Source organism: Urocampus carinirostris, chromosome 15 (genome assembly GCF_059441175.1).
Source record: "Urocampus carinirostris isolate Australia breed hairy pipefish chromosome 15, RoL_Ucar_1.0, whole genome shotgun sequence".
Classification (NCBI taxonomy): domain Eukaryota; kingdom Metazoa; phylum Chordata; class Actinopteri; order Syngnathiformes; family Syngnathidae; genus Urocampus; species Urocampus carinirostris.
The window spans coordinates 11494894-11518589 of record NC_142363.1 but is presented as its reverse complement, the minus strand read 5'-3'; the positions used below and the strand labels follow the sequence as shown (position 1 = coordinate 11518589).

The 23696-nt window shown below is 37.2% G+C and overlaps 1 protein-coding gene across 1 annotated transcript in view; it reads right to left on the bottom strand.

The window, feature by feature from the left end:
* Nucleotides 1–22617, bottom strand: part of LOC148351551 (connector enhancer of kinase suppressor of ras 3-like) — a 71068-nt gene extending 48451 nt beyond the window's left edge. The window contains exon 1 of the mRNA XM_088354003.1: nt 22345–22617. Coding sequence (XP_088210129.1) covers nt 22345–22396 — 52 coding nt within the window. The 5' untranslated portion in view covers nt 22397–22617. The remainder of the gene's footprint in view (nt 1–22344) is intronic.
* Between the last annotated feature and the right edge of the window lie 1079 nt (nt 22618–23696).

Sequence of the window (23696 nt, the reverse complement as noted above, 5' to 3'; positions counted from 1 at the left end):
AACAGATTCACATCAAGTTTGTTTAAATAGTCTGCTAAGAACTGTTACCTTGTAGTAAAGAAAAAAATAATACATGCAAACTCGGGCTTAGGCTCTAAAAAGTCAATGCATCTGACAAGGCAAGTACCTGTAGTAATTTCCATAAACTTGGTGCCTTCTACATCCATCCATCCATCCATTATCTGCACAGCTTATCCTCAGTAGGGTCGCGGGGTGCCCTCTACATGTTTGTCAATATTGACAGCATGTGCTCTACTACAAACTTAGTTGGGGAGAATGTTGGCAAAGATTTTCCTTAAGGTTTCCTTTTTAATATAGGTTTTCTTATGTTACTATATTTATGATCATTTGTTTTAGGCAAAGGATAATAATAATTTCAAAGAAGAAAATGGGCCGTTGTTTTAGTCAAAAAAACATAATAACAGTAGATAAATAATCAAATGAAAAATACAATTATTGGTATTTATAAAATGAGCAAAATTATCTGCAATGTCAGATAATTGTTAACATTTGATTTTTTATTTTATGTACTTTACAACAAAAAGTTAACAGTTAAAATATTGTAAAATTATAAATAAATTATAATTTATGCACAGTATTTTTCTTAATTCCTGCATCTCAACCTTCCCAATGGTCATTAATTAAAAGAGAATACTAAATGAACATTGTTGTATTTAGTTCACAGATACTGAATTCAATCTCGTATATCAGCCCAACAAGTGAGTGAGTGAGTGAGTGAGCGGTTTCATGAGTTAAAGCTTTGAGGGTAGGGGTGTATCTAGACCTGATCAATATCTAGATCAAAGTTATGACAGTAGTCTCAGCCCTTTGAGACTTCTTGTAATTAAGGGTTAACAAATAAACATGATTTGAATGGAATAGTTTAATGATATGCTTGATTAATGTATGACTGCTCAGTTGCATAGGCGTTGACAGCAAATCCAATTTGTAATACACTACTCTCATAACAGAAATGGCTAAACGATGACATTTCACAAAACTTAAAAAGTCTACATTCAAGCAATTCTCAAGTTGAGCTATGACAGATAGTCTAGTAGATTTGTTTGCTATGGTCTGAGTCTGAACTCAAGTTATTTCAAACATATCAAAGGAAAAACCAATTGGAGCTTGTTAATCATTAGACTGCACACAAGCCAAATCTAGTTAGGCTCACGAGATGTTTCTCATTCCTAAGCATGCAAATTCCTGAACACCACAATGAAGGAAACTGCGGCTTAACCTCTCAACGGCCAGCTGCAGGGAAAAACACTTTTCTACGCAAGACCAACAAGAAAAATAACTGTGCCAGGAATATGAAGAGAAAGTCAAGCTAAATGTAAACATAGAGCCAGCTACCAGGGAATAAATGAAAACAAATTGCGGGTTACAGAGACAAAAGGAAACTTTTTCACATAGCCGTCTATTATCAGTAAAACACCACAAGGAAAGTTTACAGCAATAAAACTTATTGGTAACATTGTTCTTTTTTGTTCGTTCTTAACATTGTTCTTTTTTGTTCGTTCTTAGACTAAAGAATTACACCAATATCACAACATGACACTCAAGAGAAAACTAATGAAATAAAAGGCACATGTAGATTTGTCATCCATAATGTTTTTAACTGAGTAAAAGTGAACGCAGCGCTTGTGTAAAAGCTTTGCAAAAGCTGTGCACGATGCAAGCGCTTTGCCACAGTTATATTGCTTCTGTGAGCCACTTGGCTAATGTTCTCAGACCAAAGCAAGAGGGTGTAACTCTACAGAAGAGACATAAACACACACCACCAATGTCAAATACAATTAAGTTAATATACAGCTGGGCCCATTTTTACAGTTCCCCGGTTAGGTTCGATTGAAGGCCAACTACAGTAACTCATTTAAATGTGGCGAGATCAGGTTCAATTTACTTTTTCTTTGTCGCTTTTACCATTGCTTTTTAGAATGAACGTGTAATTTAAGTCATAGAAAGCAGGTTGTACAATTTACAAATCAATGATTGTTAAATGTCTGCAAGACATTGTGTAGGAAATACTTGTTTCTTACCCGCATAGAGGCCTAAATGAAGGTTAGCTAGAAAAGCACCAGGCACAGACACTGTATTCCAGACTACACAAGCGGAACTACAGTATAGCCTGAGGAGGCCCTTAAAGAGATACCCAAATACTAAAACATACTAAATGTGAGAAAATAGTGCTTGTTTTTTTTTATAATAATATCCATATATATGTCATTTGTATATTTTAATTATTTTCCGAGATAATGCATTTTGGAGACAGTGTCTTGTCTTTGACTTTCTGAGCTCTGACATCATGTGAAGAACATCAGCAACCTAGCAAGCCAGTCACCGTATTCGGATGCATGTTAATTAGTTTAAAAAGTTTAGAGTGTTGTAATCACCGCTTTGGTAGTTTTTTTGGGGGGAATGCCTAGGCGTTTTGTCACAGGTTGGTGCAGCAATGTTACAACAAATGGCAAGCAGCTAAAATGGGGGGAAGTGGCAAAAAATAATACACATAGAGCTACAAGGGACTAAATCAGCCGGGACACAGCAGGCTAGCCGGCTGCTAAAAAAGGCTAACCGGGACCAATCGGCTGAAAAAGGGGAGGCTGGCAGACCAAAATCAAGCAGTAGGCAGCCATGATATCAGTGAGCCGGCAGCAAAAAAATGACCTTGACAAGAAACACGAACCCAGCCGTAAATATACCAAATGATCAAGGCAGGCTAGCTGAACGAACATGGACCAAACAGCGGAAATAAACCAGAGGCTGGCTGTCAGAAGCAGCCAGGATAATTGAGAACCAACAACAACAAAACTACCAAGGCAACAAACACGAACGCAGCTGGGAGATAAAACAATGAGAACGGCAGGCAAGCCAGCTATGCAAACTGCTCATAGGGTTAACCTGGACCAAACAAAAATGGAAGCATTGCAATTGCATGCTAATGAGGAGATTTCTGGACAGTATTATTTTAATTGCAAGACATGTCCCAAAAAAGTAACAATCACATACCTAAAAAGAGGTAAAGGCAAAAAAGGAACACATGTAGTACAAGACAAAGGGTAAACTCACCCTACATAGCTTTAAATGATCAAAGCACACAAATCAAACAAAACAGTCAGATGTCCACCAGAGACCCAGTAGGCAAAGTTCCAAATACTCCAAGCAAAAATGAGCGCTATGCATTTGCTGATTACAACAAACTGTCCTTTTTTTAACTGAACTTGTTTTGAGTTTTTGTTGTTACCTGTAAAGTAACATCTCTAGGGGATATGAGGTCAAACTGTCTACTTTGAAAATGTATTTCTCAAGATCCATGGTGTGTGGAATACTTTGGTACATATGTGCACGATTGTGGGGAGGAACATTACACGTTCTGTGTCTAATTGAAAAAGAAAAGGTATTTTGTAATCCCTTTAGGTGGGAAAAAAATATACATAGCACTCCTGCTAAGCAACATTTAGTCTACATCAACTGAATTTGGATGATAGACAAAGTGCACACTGGACTGTTAAAGAAACAGTATGTAGTATTTAGTGATATAGCTGGCCCTTTGTTGTCTGGTGTAAGCTAGGGGCAGTGCCGGCACTTCGTTGTATTTTTAACTTGTGCGAACCGGAAGAACGACTACGCTATATTTGTCTTGTCACTGAAAGGATTCGGCCAAATGTAATGCGTAATATGTTACGTATGTCAAAGTTGCGCGAAGTCTCAGACAAATCGCAAGCTTTGAGTAAAATTCAAGACACGTAGCATTTGTTGGTGCTGTGGGTACACGTAGCAATACGACGTCACACTAACATGGCGTTGACTTCCGCATGGAATGCCAATTTTCATAAGAAAATCACATTTCTTGATCCATTATTTTTTTAGAAAATTAACATTGGTATGACAGTTTCATGTTTTTCTTTTTACCGACACAACATTTTTATTTGACCCCTAGGACGCACTAAATATCACATATTGTCCCTTTAAGCTGTCAATTGCAGGCCAGACACAGATACCGTACATTTTATGTAGAACTGCATACATATTTATAGAAGCGACATTTAAACTAGGGCCAATCACTATGGTACTCCATTTGCAAATAAAGTCGCACTAGGGATGGCCATGTATTGCCAATTATTGGGATTGCACTACTTTTGGGGAGGAGTAATGTAAGATGAAATGTTATAAAGATATAGGGTAATTCTATAAAAAAAAAATCTGACATTGGTGTTCTGGAGCAAAATTGTGACCATCAAAGAAGTATTGAAAAAATACTGTATTGGTACTCGATATTAATGCTAGGGAGTCATCTTGCTGACTAGTCAAGAGGATTCAATTGTGTTGGTGTGAAAATAGTGACATTAGCTTCCTTTCTATTAATCTTTTTGACGAAATTGGAGCGATATTTGCACTATTATGAAAAATAAAATTTTGACTTCTATTGAAGATTAATTTGCTACCTGTTTCATAAAAAACTAAAAATAATCACGTTACGTGTTTGCTACCTGAAAATGAAAACGTAGGAGGGGGTACAAAAGAAGAACGTAGGAGAAGATTGCGTCGACAAACAACAATAAACCTTCACTGATAGGTGACAAAGATTGTCGTAAGGAAATCCTCCGTAGTGTTTTCACACAAGTCTTTGTCTACTGCCACTGATTTGGCAGTAAAGTTGGTGATTCCAACACACAGTCTGTACGCAAGTAAGCACTCGGTCAGCCATGCCAGTGATTCGAAAAACAAAACGACAGACATTTTTATATGAATGTCCATATATTTCTTTCCATTTTTATTATGACAACTTTCAGGTCGTATCCGATCAATATTAATCAAGTATTTATCAAAATAGAACACCTCTTCATGACTTCTGACAAACGTATGTTCTCGGACTGAGTCGCATGACAGCTAGAATTACGCAAAAAGTGAGTCTTATAGGAATGCAAAAAAGTAATTCTTCAACAGGATTGTAAAAGTAGCACATTAGTAGTACACAGAAAATATTTACATGTAGCATTCACTTTTTTTCCTCAAAATTCCCGCCTTTCATTTCCAATTTAATATTGTACTACAGTGGGACCTCGCTACTTCGCGCTTCGACGTTCGCAGGTTCAGAGCTTCGCGGGCCTAAAAAATTATGATAGAATAAAATAATTAATTTTAAAGCATTTTTGAGGGGGCGTCGCTACTTCGTGGTTCCACGTTCGCGGGTTCAGAGCTTCGCAGGTCTAAAAAAAAAATAATAATAAAATAAAATAATTTAAAATATAATGATAATAATAATATATATATTTTTTTCAAGCATTTTTGAAGGGGCTTCGCTACTTCGTGGTTCTACGTTCAGAACTTCGCAGGTCTAAAAAATAATAATAATAGAATAAAATAATTAAAAAATAATAATAATAAAAAAAATATTTTGTTTGTTTTTTAAGCATTTTTGACCGAGGTCCCACTGTATTTACATTCTGCGCAAAACTTCCTTGTTTTGCATAAAGTATGAAAGTAATTGATCGCTGTCTTTAGGTAATTGTGATTGTAACAAGTAGCTGGGACATTAATAGCAAACTGGTCAATAAATTTGAGCAACATTTAAGGTTGACATTGATTTGAGAATCAAACGTTTAACAACTACAGGCCTCACACAGTGACAAGATCTTTTAGAGGTTTATTAAGCAAAAATACATAAATAATAACATAGCAAATAATAGAACAAATCAATGATCTTGCTCATTTCAGGTTGGTAACTGTGCATCTGTTGCTATTCTCATAATAGACTCAGTGATGGCTTCCTCAGAACATATCAGCTTTTTGTTAAATTGAAAATTTCATTCCAAATATCTAAGATAAACTTATTTTGGTAAAAATGCCTTTTGCAACATTTTGTATTTTGCGGTGTGCAGAGAGATTGTCCAAACATTAACACACAATTTGCACAAAAAAAGAGTAAACGGCCTTTCAGCTCCTAACTGCTTAAACTCCCTTCATCAGATCTCTCCCATCTTTCAACCACTCCCATTCTCCCACAGGGAGCGGCATCCACTCTTTAACATATACAAACAAACAGGCAGCAATATCCCCGCTGAGGTGGCCAGTGGGAACACGACTGGGTGTACAATGGCAATGCCACTGTAACTCTGCTGTTTTTGTTTGTCAGCCAGCCCTCTGAACCTGCAGGGAACGGTCAGGAATTTGACTCATTGTTCCCAACTGAGCAGCATCATTGTGGGAATTCACAACATTCAGGCACAATGGATTCTGGCCGGACCAGGCTGCGCTGTAATTAAAAAGAAAAAGTTTGTCTCTGCAACTGCAAAGCTGTCGTCTAATGCATGACTTAACAGAAAAACAAAGCTTGTATAGACACAAGGCTGGTCCTTACAATGGGAACTGGGTAAAAAAGTTGGACAATGGGGCTCTGCATTTCAGCCAGTTGTGTCTTTTGCTGCTATACGTATGAACTGTGCAACAGTTTAACAGAATTTTTAACGAAAGGAATAATTTCGTGGGACATGCTTTCGGATAGTGACATTTTTTGGAATTCAGGACTAACTAAAACGTTTTATATTGTTGTCTTTTTGAGGCTTCCACCTTCTGCAAACCAGAAACATAACATATTAAGTATCAAGATTGAAACTAAATCGACATAGAAGTACTGTAGTGATGTGGGCTGACTGAGTCCTAAGTGAACAAAAGCATCTGGGCTAAGTGTCCAATTTGATTGATGCTGACTGATGGGGCAGGGTTAAAGTTCACAGGCTTACCAGGAGTTCAATGTGGGTGAGTCTTCCCATAGAGGTTCCTGTTTTTTTTTCTGGCATAAAACGCTAGAATTTGATGTGAATATGTTGGTTTGAACTTAATGTGTCACTCAGATTTGCTTTTATTTGGAAACGTTTACTTTGATGTTTATTCCAGTATTTTATCTCAATATTGTATAATTTGACATAAAAAAGTAAGGTTTAAAATAAATAAAAAATCCTGAGGAGCTTTGATTTGATATTTTGGGCAATTTGGTTTAGAACAGCGGTCTCAAACTACTGCCCAGGGACTATTTGAATCCCTCACGATGATAGTTTAAGGCCCCTGTCTTAATGAGAAAGTTAAAGGCAAAGTGTAAATTACTTGACCCCTACATGTTGTAAAATTATGTTGTGCAATTGAAAACGAGTGCCAAAAGTCCCAAGTAAGAAAAAAAACTACTGCGACATAAAGTGAACACAATACACCATTTTATTATAGCCCAGCCTTGGGCCAGCTTATTGTTTTTTGGGATACCTGTAGCAGCAACATGGCGGAAAATTATGTTATGTCCCTCTGGGTGAGGCTCATGTTATGTAAAACAAATAGACATGTCTTGACCTCAAAGTAGTAAAAAATCAGATCTATATGATAGTTGATTATTTTTTGCAAATTATTTAAATCAATATACCTTTTTGTAAATGATTGACATTTTTTTACCACTAGAAGGCACTGAATAGTACACACCGTTCCTTTAAGTGCAGCCTTATCTGATTATGGATTGATTAATTACTGAATGCTTTTCATATGAATTCGTAATGTTGTTTCATTTTATTTTTAGAACTAATTTTGTATAGGGATTTAAAAAAATGATATGTGAAAATAATGTTTTTTAAAACTTTTTTTGTGGAATACACGATTTGACCAAACCTCATCCAGATCCCAGCTCCAGTGGCCCCAGGGTAAATTGAATTTAAGACCCCTGATGTAGACTACTGGTCGAGTACAACTGTTCAACCTATATCTGTGAAGTGAAAAGGACACACATTGTTGTCACTTGTCAAATGCAGGTGTTAAAGTGCACCGATGCCTTCTTTTCATATCACTATTTACGTAGTGTCATGATCTACCAGAGGATAATCCGACCCAAATGTTTCAACCTTTTAAGTTGTGTCAACCAGGCCAAAAACGGATTTAAGGTTTTGAAACTGTGTAGTATGCAGGTTTGATTCAACAGCAGATACTTCCTCCAAAATTTTCATTTTTTTTAGATCTCTATAAAAAATAACTTTCCCTCAGTGAGACTGCAGTCAATTAGATAGATAGATAGATAGATAGATACTTTATTCATCCCCGAAGGGAAATTCACATTTCCAGCAGCATCCCTGAGCTGAGAACAATCGAAAATAACACGGGAGCTGCTGGAGTGGCTGCCATTCGTGACGGCGCCGGAAGAAACGATTCAATTTGAATCATGTACAAACAAACAAACAATTGAATCATGTACAAACAAACAAACAAAATATTTATGTTTCAATAAGTGGAGTGTTAATAAAATGGGGGGAAAATAATTAGGAAAGCATAAGAATGAGTATTCTCTTTTAAATGTATTGTTCCGTGTTCACATATGTATATACAGTATATCTTTTTATTCCTTTTTTCATTCATTTACGTATTCTGTTTTCCATATATGTGTATACATAAATATGCATTGTCTCTCTCACTTTTAGTTTCCTTTGTTTTATTGCAACTTTATGCTTTTGGTCTGGTGTTCCACATACTCTTGGTGTGGGAATGGGAGGATTGGTACTGCATTAAGAAAAAAAAAGAAGATTAAAACAAAGTGTAATTGACCCTCTGTTTTTTCCTTCTTCTTAGCATTTGTTTGCCAAGGAAGAGACTCTTTTTTTGGGTTCAGACCCACCAGTTGAGAAACACGGATCTATATTTTTGAGTAGTGTTTAGTCTAGTTTCGTTAACGAATTAAACGGAGATTAAAATATATTTTACATTTTCAACTGCCCAGTTATTGAAAGATTTCAGCAAAGGAACAAGAACCTTTAAATAGGGCAATTTTCGCAGACAATCGAAGAAACTGAAGACAGCCAGGGGACGTAATGGTGAGTATGCTGGCCTTTTAGTTTTCAGGTATCTTGTTTTAGACTGATCATGATGTTTCTCTGATGAGTATATTTTGAAATGGTCATCATATCTTGAATCCAATGAGTTTAAGCAGTCCAATGACGTATTTTAGTGACTGGTGACTGGTGACATCGTACTGACACATATTTGTTTATCAGACGTCCGGCGGCCCTCCTGCAGGCCGGCGGAACATTAAAAGGTTAAGGTGCCGTATATATTGTGAAAACTATGCGTACCGTTTTTTTTTTTTGTAAATATCTTATGTTTTAATGCGGGGACACGCAGCTTATGGTCAGGTGCGGCTTATATATGTTCAAAGGGGTTTTTCCTCTAAAATATGTACTGGGTCCAGCTTATAATTAGGTGCACTCCATAGTCTGAATTTTACGGCACTCTAATTTCAACAAACACACTTAAAGTGAATACACCAGTAGAGCAAATAAATGTCTCTTTTCTTCTCTTCAAGTTTTAAGATTTCAACAGATTTAAAGGAAATGCAGCTAGATAGATAGATAGATAGAGATAGATACTTTATTCATCCCCGCAGGGAAACAGCTAACAACAGCGGATTATATATTATTTTCTTGAAGTTTTAGGCTTTGAAAACAAAGGCTGGTAAACAGTAAAAAGAGGGATGTAGTTAGGTAAATATACAGTTTCTTTTAGAAACTGTAAAGAAAAATATAAATCCACAGTTTAAGGTCTGTTAAGGGCAGCAGGGCGGTGCAGTGTTTAGCGTGTGTGCGGCACAGTCATGAGATCAAACCTCCTGTGTGGAGTTTGCATGTTCTCCCCGTGCTTGTGTGGTTTTCCTCCGGGCACTCAGTTTTCCTCCCACATTCCATAAACATGCATGTTAGGTTAATTGGCCGGTCCAAATTGTCCCTAGGTGTGAATGAGCAAGTGTGTTGTCTGTCCCAGTGTGCCCTGCGACTAGCTGGCAAACAGTTCAGATTGTCCCCTGCCCACTGGCCCGAAGATGGCTGGGATGGGCTCCAGCACCCCCGCGACCCTACTGAGGATAAGTGGTGCAGATAATGGATGGATGGATGGAAGGTCTGTTAACGTGCAATGTTAGCACATTCGCCTAACATGTGAAAGGTCCCCGGTTCGAGACCGGGTGGGAACATATGTTGGCCTGGTGAGGGATGGGCGACACCTGGCTGTACTTTCCCAAGACACACCACAGGAAATGGTGCCCCTACGACCCTAATGGTTAGGGGATCTAACCAACCTGAATATGAACTTGTAAAGTTAAAATTGTTTTGCCTGGTGGGTCCAAAAGCTTATCAAACTTGTATGTATGTAACATTTTATGAGCGCTGGTTTGTAAACCAATATGAACAACAGTAATACAATCTATTAGCGTGCGCCACTTTACACTGTCTTGTTTGTATGCCGCAACTCGTGTGTAAACTCCCCTTAAATTCAATTGACATGCTGCAACCTCTTGGACTGTTTGTCATTCTTTCTTAGCTGACTGGCTCAGCGAATTGTGCCAAGTGCCTGGACTCGAAATGCTGCATAAGATCAGTTGTGTTAGCTCCTTTCACTGGCACCTTCTTGAAACAGTTTGCAGACAGATTCTTTTGTATTTTGGGGCTTACCACTGTTGCTTGGTATAAACCCAAAATATGTTGAAAATAATGAAGGAGTGCGTGGTTTAGAAACAAATTCGCGCCTCCATGAGGACCACATAACAGTGTGCCGATGTTGTCTGCTTCCGCTTGTGCATTACTACGCGTTACTACTAAAAAAAAAAATTTAAAAAAAAAAAATAATAATACGTATTCACGAATGTGAAAATAATTCGCAAATGTGAAAAATATTTGCGATTAGACGAATATTGAATGGATCGGAAAAAGTATGTAATACTGGAGTAACAACAGGCTTGGGGCAAATCCTGATTTTGCTGACATCAAGAGCAAAGTTCAGTCATCATCATTGAATGGTAAGTGTGAGTGACTTGCTACCTGCATGTCATGATGGGAAAAAAACTCATGCACACACTGCTGTTCTGCAGTACTTCACAGATCGTAGTAAGTAAACAACAAAAAAACACAATCACATTATTAAAACTCACCCCTAATACCCTGCCAGCACCCAGTCTTCCCAGTTGATATGCATTTGTATACCTGACATCACCTGCTGTCCGTTTTCCCCTACGGCAATGACACTTAAAGAAAAGCCCAATCAGGTTCATGTACAGTACAGGATAATTGCAATGTTGACAGAAAGCAGTTCAAATGGGGCTGTGCATGCAATGAGGAGAAGGTGAGGAACTGTGCCAGTGGGTCTGCACCAAAGAAAACAAACCTTGCACTGGCAGCTACAGTGCCTGTGCAATGACTCATGCTAACAATCAGCAAAACTTAGATTAAGTATACTACACTTCAGGACCAATCTGTCAAGTTTTACCTGCATTACAATGATCATTAATCGTTGTGATAATGTAATGGGAGAAGAAGATTGACTTCCTCAAGAACACCGTATTATGAAATAAGGAATGAATTCATTTGCAGTACCCATGGCCATTAATGTTGAAGAAAATTCAAAAAACAATCAGTAAAAAAACAAAAAAACAAATCAACATTACAGTTCCATACATGTTGGTACTCTAAATGTACATGAGACATGATAATTCAGGAGGAATAGTTGTTTAAGAGGTGCAATAACCTTTTCCAAACATGTGTTTACATGAATTGGAGAGAGGTCCTCTGTAACTTTGTAGAAACTGGAAAATGTAGAGCATTGAATTGAATGTTGTATGAACAGGTTGCAAAAAGCAGAATTACCCTTGAAGTAAAAGTCGGTCTCGACACGCACTAAACATGTCGTTTTATGGTATTCAGCCAGTGGCCAACCTAAGCCAACTGTAGCTTCACAAGGTTGCCCACTGCAAATAGTTTACCATAAAACCGTGGTTGGATCTTGGAGAGTACAGGATTTGGTCTATGAGGGGACCAAAAACCTAAAGAAAACTTGTCGCTCCAAAACGAAAGAGAACACAACAGACTTGTTTTGACTGCTCATCCTCGGAACAGAAAGTGAATGCATTCCAAGGTCATTAGAGCAGAATGGTACAATTCTTGTTTTTATTGTAATGCAGACATAGGCAAAATCCCAACACTATTCCAGGGCATGTTTATTTAACTAACAGTCTGACATATTCAATATATTGGAAGGACTTTAATCATATTAGTAGGGGAGTAAGCCTTGGCATGCAAACATACCTAAGGAAGAATGGGCCGCTGCACATGGTTGACTTGTCTTTGCAAGAGGTCACTCAGCATGTTGCCAGTGTTTGCATTCGCACCAGTTGCGCCACCTAAGGTTGGAGCATATACTCGGAGAGCTTAAGCTAAATGCTTCACGGGCCAATGCTCTTAGGGCCGACTGCAGCCAAATAGCTTGCAGGTTTCACTAAGCTGAGATCATCTATGAGATTTGGAAATTTGCATTCTACATTTTAATGAAGAATAGGAAGCACAAGGCTGGTTTGAGGGCCACCAGATAGGATGAACTGAGAACAAAATTTGGCACAGATATTTGATATTAAAAATTTCCCAGCACAAATTCCAGAAGCCCTTCGTTACCAAACCATATGTCAGGAAATGCTACATTTTGAACATGAATATGATATTATGAACTAATAGATTAAATGCTGTAGTTTACACGTGGTTCTCATGGCAGCCACTAACAGGTACCGTAAATTAAAATGCAAATAGCATCACTGGCTACTGAGGAACACTCTACTTTGACAATACTCTAATGGCCCGTTTGTCAAATTCACAATACCGTATTAGACTTATGTATTGAGGAGTTCTTCCTATTTAGGTAAAAATCCTAAGGTTCTAAAGCTAGAACACCAAGCCGTGTGACATGCAGGCTACTCTTTCGACATAATGAAGGTGATTGCTCTCCGTGACCTCTCCCCTGGGGGGGGATCCTCTTACAGCACTTCCACTGAACCACAAACACCATTCTCAATAGAGAAGTAACACAGGTATCAGCACATCAATGGAACAATAGGTTGATTCTACCGCAAACTCATTAAAGACAAAACATGGCTGCATTTTGAGAAAAATCTATTGCTTCATCTCACGATGATTACATTGGATACAAGGGAAACTAAAGCCCCGAAACTCCTATGTTGAATTGAAGTATCGAAGCCTTGAAGTGAAAGTGTGTAATAGTTCATCAGTCGCTGTAATACAGAATGTAGCCGAAACATGTGCATTTGAAAGGTTGCACTGCAGAAGTCCAAATACCTAATTGCAAGCCTACTTTCCAAACTTCGTTAGCGTGAGTAAAGAAGCATTTCAATAAGTGATAAAAGCCCCTAGAGCAAAAACAAAAGACAGTGATCTGGATTCCTCCAGGTCCACCGAAAAGAACAGCTAACTGCAGTTAGTCAAAGCTGGAGTAGGCCGCAGTCGAGTGGGATCCTGAATCAGACGACTTTGTGACTTGTATAGGCAGCAGCAATAGGAGTGACATACGGAAAGACTCAGCATGCATTAATTCAAACAAAGCAGCAACAATAACAACATCAGAAGGCAAGCCATGTGCCATAGTTAAATGGCCAACATGAGCGGCTGGTGAGTAAAACCAATGCTCGGAAAGGCTTGCCCGAAGAAAGAAGTACATGACAGGCAGTGGATGCCTGAATCTTGATTCTAAGAGACAATCCAATTTAAGACCTAACTTTGAGATGGAAGTACCAGAAAACCAGTGAGAATAAAATTGCTGGGACAAGCGGACTTTGCAAAACTGTTATTATGGCATCGATAGCAGACAAAACATTACAACATCTTGTCTCAAGTCATGTAATTGCAATTTTCTAGACTTACAAGTATTTTAAAAACATATCAATGTGACATTTTGTGTGTTCTTGGTTAGTATTTAATTCAATATGGTTTGAAAAAAACAATGAAGCATACTTTAAACCAGGGGTCGGGAACCTATGGCTCGCGAGCCATATATGGCTCTTTCTACGAGTATCTGTGGCTCAGAGACAGATTTGATTGCATGCACAATTTCTCCATCTTGTCCAAAAGTTGTTTCGTCTATCCTATTAAGTTACACGTAAAGCTATACCGAAACTTACTGACAAACGATTACTTCGCAGTATATATATGGCACGTTTTTCACTACAATTTACAGTCAAGGTGTCACACAAAAAAATGGGGGGAAAAAAAACTCGTTTTAGCTGTACAACGCTAAAGAATCCTTTATATAAAAGTTCACTATGTAATCTGTGTTCAGTGTTCAGATACCTTATGATGAATCCACAGAACTGTAAATACGCCAAAACACCGGAAGAGAACTTAGTCATTTGATTGGGTGAGTGGGAGGGATGGGTGGAGCTATGCAAAAAGTACAAGCACTCCTTCCCATCTCTCGCCAAAGGTAAGCACATAAGGCTCCCTATTCTCAGAATGTTGTGACGTTTTTACAAAATAAATGCTTGCATCTGGTTTTGAAACCAATATGTATGATAAAAAAGGGTCAAAAGGAGTTTAACCGATCTTGAGTCATTGCAAGAAAGAGACAAGTTTAAAGTGGTATGTTTGTTGATTTTGGGACAGGGGCTCTGGCATTATTCTCTTTTCATAATTTTTATCAAATCATCAAAAATAAATGTGCTGAAGACTAAGCTTTTGTCTGGGGCGCGGGTTTAGCAATTTAGTAAATTTGTCTCATAATATATGGTGTGGCTCTTTCCCAAAATAAAATTAATATTTTTTGCTTTTATGGCTCTTTGAGTCAAAAAGGTTCCCGACCCCTGCTTTAAACCCTCGGCTGGGCGATAGAATACACATCCCATATCTGGAATGGGTGAGCTTAAATTGTTGAGAGGTAACATTTTGTTTTTCATCTGAGCTACCTGCTGGCCACATAGAACCACACTTAATGAGATGCATGACAATAGTGCAATTAAAATATTTTGGTAGAGAGGCTTACATTACGACAGATGATTATTTAAAAAAAAAAGCATTTATTCCTCTTGTAATAGTAACCCAAGTATCATTTTTATGCAGTCAACTTATGGTAGTTGCCATTGCAGAGTGTTTGGAACAGCATTTAATACGAGTATTTTTTCAAAGTAAAAACAGGCCAAAGAGTATTGCATACTTGCCATTTCCGTCACCTGAACGAAAAACTAATTAACCCTTTAGCACTTTGATGTGATTGGAAAAAAACAGGAAAGATACACACACCTTTGCTGGTGTTAAATGCAAATGATTTATCAGAGCATATTTCACCATGTCATAAATAACTTGTCTGCAACCTGTCTATTCAGCTACTTTAGGCAATAGGTCATTGGCTTTGAATGAAAAATGTGATTGATCAATGGGATCAACTTGATAGTTTGAACCAAATCTTCCCAAATCATCAGTCGAACTGTCAATGTTTGAATTAATGTCAGAGAACTTCCGAGTTAGATGTTTTGTCAATTGAGAATTTATCCAACAGCTTTACAATCCTTAAAATCTGAAACTTCAACCAATTAAACCCGCTACTATATTTACAACATGAAAGAGTTAAACAAGACATTAAAGATAGCCATTTTTTTATCCAACCCCTCCCTTATTTTTATACTCAGCATTAAAATAATTTCCCCTTTTCATAAAGGCTTTATAAAATGTTTAAACATCCTAATGGGTAGCACATGGCACACTGACCACACAGTGATTGAACTGGAGCTTTAAGATCAGAGGGTGTGGTGAAGAAACCATGTTTTTAGGCTTCATGAGTCCCCCAAGACAAAAGCTGACAGTGTTTCAATTGAAAGAACCAATTGCCCTTTCACTGGCAATAAACATTCACCAGCGACTGCTTGATCTCCTCCAACAATGCAAGTCATTAACAACTGCTTCAATACACAAAGAACTTCCCAATTCCTCAAAGAACAAAACACCTGAGGCAAATTAGAACTATTGTATTAAGGAATTTAAATGTTACTCCTTACACAGAGAAACAACTAACACTGGCCTACATGTGGCTGTTTTAATCGAAAATCATTCAAAAATGTATTTCATTGGTTATATCTTATTTTCTCTGTTAAGTCTTTATTACATCTTTATCCTGGAGTGCCACGTCAAATCTTGTTGGGAACAGTATTCACTATTATTAACGACAAAGAGGACAATTCAAATTATAATTCTGTTTGCGTTTTGACATTCACACAATACTAATGTAAATGCTAAAAACACAAGATGAAAAAGGCTCACGTTCAATACATAAAATAAAGACAACACAATTGTAAAAGGCATGCTTCTATTTTGGTCCACCAGGAAAGTGACGATAAAACTTTTAAAGACTCCTTTGAAGAGTCTTAACATGTCAGGTCCTTCAGGGTTTCTATCTATTACATGACATTGAGATCTTCACCTACTACAGTTAGGGTTGGGTCGACGTTTCTTGTAAAATAAAAAAACACTTTCACAAAGCATAATGAATAAAATAAATAAAAAAATAAACTTGAATGATTCTGTCTTCAAAGAAAATTTACGAGTTCTTAGCACATTATGAACCAGTAGACATCATTGTTGATCAAATATTTTTTAATCGAAAATTGTTTCTGAATCAGATCAGATACCAAAAATCAAAAGCCCAACCCAATTGAATTAAATCCCCAAATTTTCACCACTATTGCACCGCATATATTAGTTAATTCCCTCCTCCAATGCAGCCGATGGTTACCATGTCAAACGAATCAGCTGCAGTATCTCAGTGGGTAAATCAAGTTCAAACCATATCCTCAAATAGTCCTTTCACCTTATCTGACGTGGTTTATCTTGGCCTGAAAATCCAGTGGTAAAAACCAATAAGGACAACCGCCGAGTCTTATTTTCAGGAAGACTAGATGCAATGCACCCTGCCCTGCATCAACTAATCCTGCCTGGTCATGCATGTCCTGGCTCTGCTTTTTTCGCTGCAACTAACCCTCATCTCACTCCTTTTAAGCTACCAACCATGGATGCAAACTGGCTTCAAGCAGACCATGAACAGTGTCACGTGGTATACATAATACTTGAAATTAAGATACTGTAACTGTGTGAGTTCGGAATTTTGGAACTACATACTGAAATGATTTAGTGTACACAATTGGTTCTTAATCATTTTAGTGATTTACTGCTTGGTACTTGATAATAAATTTTTCTGAAAATTCTATATAAATTACATGATTTTGTTCTTAATAATAATTGTATCTTTTAGAAATGAAGTAGATCCGACTTGTTTACAGTATATAGAGAAAAAAAAAATTAAAAAAAAATAAAACAATAAATAAGTACAGCCCTGCAAAGAGTCCAGGTAGAAAATTAAGTGAAAACAAAGTTAAAAAAAAAAATAATAAAGAGAAGCAAAATAGTTATTTTCCAAGTAAAATGTTCTTGTTTAGTTCTCATAGAAAGGCAAAATAATCTGTAACATATAATATTTCTTTAAGTATTTTCACAATGTACTAGAAAAAAAGGTAAAAAAAAGAAACATTTAAATGATTCAATGGAATAAGATCGTTTGAGGATCTTATTCCAGTTGTCGGATATTCGTGTGTTTTTGGAAATGAATAAATTATTATTCTGTAAGCCTCATTTCAAATTGAATACACATTTTTTAATGTAACGTAATTTTCTGTATAGACAGAATGTATATTCTCCGTCAGGCTTGGAGACATGTCCTCTTTCATTACACTTCTCTCCTGTGGCCATCTTTGGTGTTGACTGTATATTCTTTTTGTATATGTTACTTACCACTAGGGTCAATTATTGCCGGGCACAACCTTTTTTTTTCATTGTTATGCAGACGAGATACGAATCGATCTGCCAGTAAAGCCAAACAGTAACAATCAATGTGCTTTTTTGATTGTATTGATGATGTTAAGCAGTTGTTGGCCCAAAATATTCTTTATTTAAACAAAGACAAAACTGAATATATTGCGTTTGGAGATACTGTAATGGCTGCCCTCTGCACCCTGTCTTCTAAGTTGAGTTAACCTGTCAGAAACCTGGATGTGACTTTCGCCAGTCACCTCCGGTTTGACAAACGTATCAATAATGTTGTCAAGGCGAGTTTCTTTCAGCATCTTCCTTGAGCAAAAGTTAAATTGTTTTTAAGCCGTCCTGACTTACAGAAAGCTAGACATGCCTTGATCAATTCAAAGTTGGAATATTGCAATGCACTTTATGTTGGCGTCTTCCAGTTGTCTATCAGTCGCCTTCAACTTGTGCAGAACGTTGCTGCCGTCTTTTAACCTGCACCAGCAGATGGGTGCATATCTCTCCTGTTCTTAAATCATTGGCTCCCCTTCCTTTCTAGAATTGATGTTAAACTTTTTGTATCTGTTTTTAAAACTCTTAACGGGCTTGTCCCATCTTATTTATCTGAGCTTTTAACTGTTCGTAATCCTGATAGAGTTCTATACTCCAAAAACCAAATTGTAGTGTAAGTGCCCAGGTCAAAATCTAAACGCTGGGGTTGCTGAGACTTTTCTGTTGTTGCCCCCAGGCTCCGGAATCAGCTCCCAATCAAAATGCATCTTATTTCTGACCAAGGCCTCTTTAAATCCAGGCTAAAAACGTACTTCTTCAGGATAGCTTGAAACAATTGATGAGACTTTTATTTTATTTTATCTTATCTTATTTAATACTGTTGTAGTTTATTGTTTTTATTGTATTTTCATGTTTTTTGGGGGGGGGTTTTACTTATTGCTTCCGTGTTATTACTGTAAAGCACTTTGGTACACCGAAAAGATTGTTGTAAAAGACTGTATAAATAATGTACATTTAAATTTACATATATATTCCTAAAATATTGACATGATCATAAATTATTGAAAACATTTTATTCTGTTTTTTTTTTCCAATTATTTTTTTAATGGAGGGATGTTCCCTACTACATTTTTACACAGATACTAATACCTAAAACTAAAGTCTTCAGTCATCCCAATACCAATAGTATAAGTACCGTATTTTTCGCACTGTAAGGCACACCTAAAAGCCTTTAATTTTTTCAAAAGCCGATAATGCGCCTTATAATATGGTGTGCCTTATATATGGATCAATATTGAATTGCAATGTCTCGCAATTAAGGCAAGCAGCCGCCGACTCAATTTCCTCCCATAGAAGAAGTAGTATGCATGCTGGGATAAATATATATATACACCGGTGTTTCATTTCCTAACTAATGTGTCGATTATCATTTGAATCGGTCACTATTGGCTAAAATTATTCGGAGGTAAAGGAGTAAAGGAGGGTGGTTTTCAGCATTTACAGGCTCATGCTAAAACGGCGTAAAACAAAGCCTGCAATTGCTCGAAAAATAAATTATGTTAGGTTGCTCTACGGCCCGGATATATATTTTTTTACCAGTCTGATTTTGTAAACAGGAATTATGAAGCTAAACAGACAGCTAGCAATAAGCAACGTCCATCGATGCAGAGATGCTTATTGGCGGATTATTAATTTTCTTTTTTTTTTGCATTATTGCGTGTTTTTGAGTGCGTAAATATTTTACATGGTTAAATTTACTACACTCACACACACACACGGATGTAAGAGGATAATTGTTATGTATCATTATTGAATGTGATGGCAGCAAGGTGACTTCGGTGAGCTACCCCAGCTTTATATTTTCTCAGTATCTTGTTTCAGACTCATCTTGATGGTTCTTTGATGAGTGTATTTTTAAATTCAATTCAATCCAAAGTGTTTATTGTCATATGCTCGGTAAAGAACCACCTTTCCCTGCACAATGAAATTCTTACTTTGCTGTCTACAAGTTGTCAGCGTAAAAAAAAAATTGTAACTAAGAAATGGTTGGCATATATCAATTTCCAATAGTTTAATCTTCCTAAAGATATGTGGAATGACGTATTTTAGTGATTGGTGACAGCGTACAGACAAGTATTTGCTTCTTTGAGAGCCGTCAGAATGTTATGGGGTTAATACGTTTGACTGAACTTTTTGACTGTTTTGTTGACATTCCTGTAGCACCTTATAGTCCAGTGCGCCTTATATATGGAAAATATATGACAAAAAACTATTTTTGGGGATGCGCCTTAAAACCTGGTGCGCCTTATATTATTTATTCTTAACTTCACTCTAATAGGCAAGTTAAAATTTCCCTTAATTTCAGGATCCCCATTGTTAAATACCCACTAAAATGCAGGTGAAACTGCTACCACTAACAGTAACAACACCAAAAAAAAATGATATTGGCACAGATACTGCATACTTGTAAACCTATTAATTTTATTGCATTTTACATTATCTTTGCTCAAATTACTAGTTCAAAACAAATGTATTTAGAAATAAGTACAATATTCTGTGAAAAGATTTATTTTTTTTATCCCCCAAAAAACTCACACATGCCCTTGTGCAATGATGGGACACGTATAGGGGTTTTCAACACCTTTACTGATGAACTGCAGTTAGTATTTTTTTAGTCTTATTTAATGAGTTCCTCAATTAATAAAGAATATTTTTGTAGGGAAAAAATATTTTCTCAGCTTTAACTATATTAACGTTAGTTACTCAGGGTAAAGAAGTATGATACCAATACCTGTATCAGTACTCGCCAGTCCCCAACAGAATTAAAATTATCTTTATTGTCAATCATAAAAATGTAATCAATACTGTTTACGAGATAACACATGGTACTCCAGGATAAACATTTAATAAAGGCTTCAAAAGAGGAAAAAAAAGAACAAATGTCGGGAAAAATTGGCAAAAGGTAGTGTTAGGAAACTGACCTATGTTGTAAGGGTACCAGAACAATAGTCCAATGGAAAATAGTGAATAGCATAACATAGTTCCAAGTTAATAAATAAGATATGAACACCATTTTTTACATAACGGCGCAGTGGTTAGCGCATGTGCGGCACAGTTCATGTCTTGGGAACCTCCTGCGTGGGTTCAAATCCAGCTCCAGACTTCCTGTGCGGAGTTTGTATGTTCTCCCCGTGCTTGCGTGGGTTTCCTCCGGGCACTCCGGTTTCCTCCCACATTCCAAAAACATGCATTTCAGGTGAATTGGCCGGTCAAAATTGTCCCTAGGTGTGACTGAGCGAGTGAGTTGTCTGTCCCCGTGTGCCCTGCGATTGGCTGGCAACCAGTTCAGGGTGTCCTCTGCCCACTGCCCGATGATTGCTGGGATGGGCTCCAGCACCCCCGCGACCCTACTGAGGATAAGCGGTGTAGCTAATGAGATGAGATATATATATATATATATACATAAGGAATATGATTTTTTTTTCAGTCTTGTGTGCTTGTATCAAGTTTATTTCAAATATCAAGTAGCCCATTTTGAGAAATCAATGACCTACACAGAGCAGTGAATATTTTCCACCCATTAAACTTGACACATAGCTTTGCAGTGACTGGACCCAGGTATGAAAAGTCATTCCCCGTAGATGGCAAACAAACTACTGGCGTCTGAAAGTCTTCGCAAGACGAGTGAAATCCCTTTCAAAGTGCACCAAAACATGTGAATGCTTGAAGGAATCTTTCAAAGCTGAATTTCAAACTCATGGCAACAATTTTGGAATCAGGTGATATGCAAATAAGCAATGGCTGCAAAACGGAGTATTAATTTTCTTTTTTTTTCTAATAACAAGGTAGTCAGTGTCCTCAAGATAGAAGTCACGCATGTTTACTTAGCTTGCAGGGAATTTACAGCTTTTCAAACAGAAATAAACGTGTGGTATGCCGGAAGGACAGCGGCGGGCAGAAAAAACAAACAGGGAGTAATCAACACAGTTCAGAAAATCATTGGCTGCTCTCTGCCCTGTCTAGTGGACATTGCTAGCTTGCAATACCACAAAAGACGTTGAAAAGGACTATTCTCACTGTGACAACTACCTCTGTGATCTGTCCCCCTCTGTTGCCGCTACAGATCCCTTAAAACAAGTACTCTGTCAGCATTCCTTCCACATGGTCATTGCCACCCTACACTAGCGCACAAAATGTGAAAACGTATACTGTATATCTGGCCTGGGCATAGAAAAGTTGATATTCATATATTATTTCCTGACTTATTTTTGAACTATGTTTTCTTTGCTTTATTATTCTGATGCACTTAGAATAGAGGCCAATCTCCAAGCCCTACTTTTTATCATGACAGTCTTTTGTATAATGTCTCTCGTTTAAGTCTTTCATGAGTGTTTACATTGTTTATGCTGTAGTGCCAAGTTGAATCTATTTGAAAACCAATGTTCACAAGGGTTGTTATCAGTGACAATAAAGACAATTGCAGTATATTATTTTTCCCCAGAAAGAAGTACTAGTCATAGCAGGTGAGTAGAAGTGGTTAATTGATTGACAAGTAGAATTCTGAGCAGTGACGTTGCCTGTCGGTGTCACAGTTTCAACGAAACTAGCTTCCGATTGATGACAGTAATTGGCGTTTCAGCTTTGACAGGAGTTAACTTTCAGACAAATATCAATAATGTCAAAAGTGTATAAATCTTACCTTTCATCCAGTCCACAACTTGCGTCGGCGTCCACTTGGTTATCGGTTCCATGGCTTTTTCAGTAGCACGTACGTGACTAAATATTTTGGCGAAACTATTTAAAGATCTGTTAAGTACCCACGGGGGTGTTACATCCTTAAAATAACTTTTATTTTTGTAATTTTAGGTCGAATTATGAGTCCGGAACAAATGGAAGCACCCAAAGAGTGGCAAGTTTTGAAATACTCCGCATTACAACTTCTCAAGAGAGTGTGGGACTACTGCTGCCTTCAAAGACCATTTGGAAAATTGATAATTGCGTCTCAATGAAATACTGTAGAGCAGCATTTCTTGTGTAAGGGTACTGTAAAATTCTTCACTAAAAACTTTATTTTTCATGCATTGTGTTTTCTAAACCGATAAACTAGTCAGTTTGTTTGACAGGGTCTTTTGAAAATAAAAACGTATGTAAAATTTACGAGGTGTTACGAATGCAACACTCTGACGTCGTGACTGTTCATTCACCGGTCTTATTTGAAAGAGGTGTTCTTGTCCTGTTTTGTTATCTATTTTACATGCTTGTGTGTGAAATATTTTGCACGTTTATTTGCATAATTTCAACAATTTTAGCAAACAGGATTATTTATTTTACACAACAATGTTACAATATGCTGATAAAGTTGTCCAATATGGTTTTCTATGATATTATGCATATTTTTGTATAAAAAACTTATAAGGCTATGGAGACAGTTACTTTTACATTCTAAATGTAACTATTTTATCAGTATATATCTGTTGTGGCGATGTCAGAAACGCGTCAGTGGTTGACTACTTCCCTCTGCTGGTGATTATTGATGCCGCATTTAAAATAGTCAAGTCAAGTCATGTTTATTTGTATAGCCCTTAATCACGAAGAGTCTCAAAGGCCTGCACAGATCAAAGACTATTGCATACCTGTCAACCTCCACGGCTCCATGCCCGTACAAACTGTCGTATTTTCCTGTACGAAATACAAAATAATCGTACACCATATTCTTTTTTTTTTTCGGAATGATGCACGATGGGAAATCTCCAGGCGGCAGACGCATGCGATTAACAAATTTGCGTTTTTCCGTACAGATTTCCTTGTACGTCGTACTCGTCTTAAAATGCATAAAAAACGTACTTTGTACGGCAAAACTGTACAGGTTGACAGGTATGCTATTGCAAACTACAGACTATTACGACACCATCCCATGATATTGGCAACATAAAATATAGGTTATTCATATGCTATGAATAAAAGTGTTTTAAGCTTAGATTTAAACATTTCCATTGAGCTTGCAGATCGAATCTCAGGGGAAAGAGAATTCCACAGCACCGGGGCCTGAAT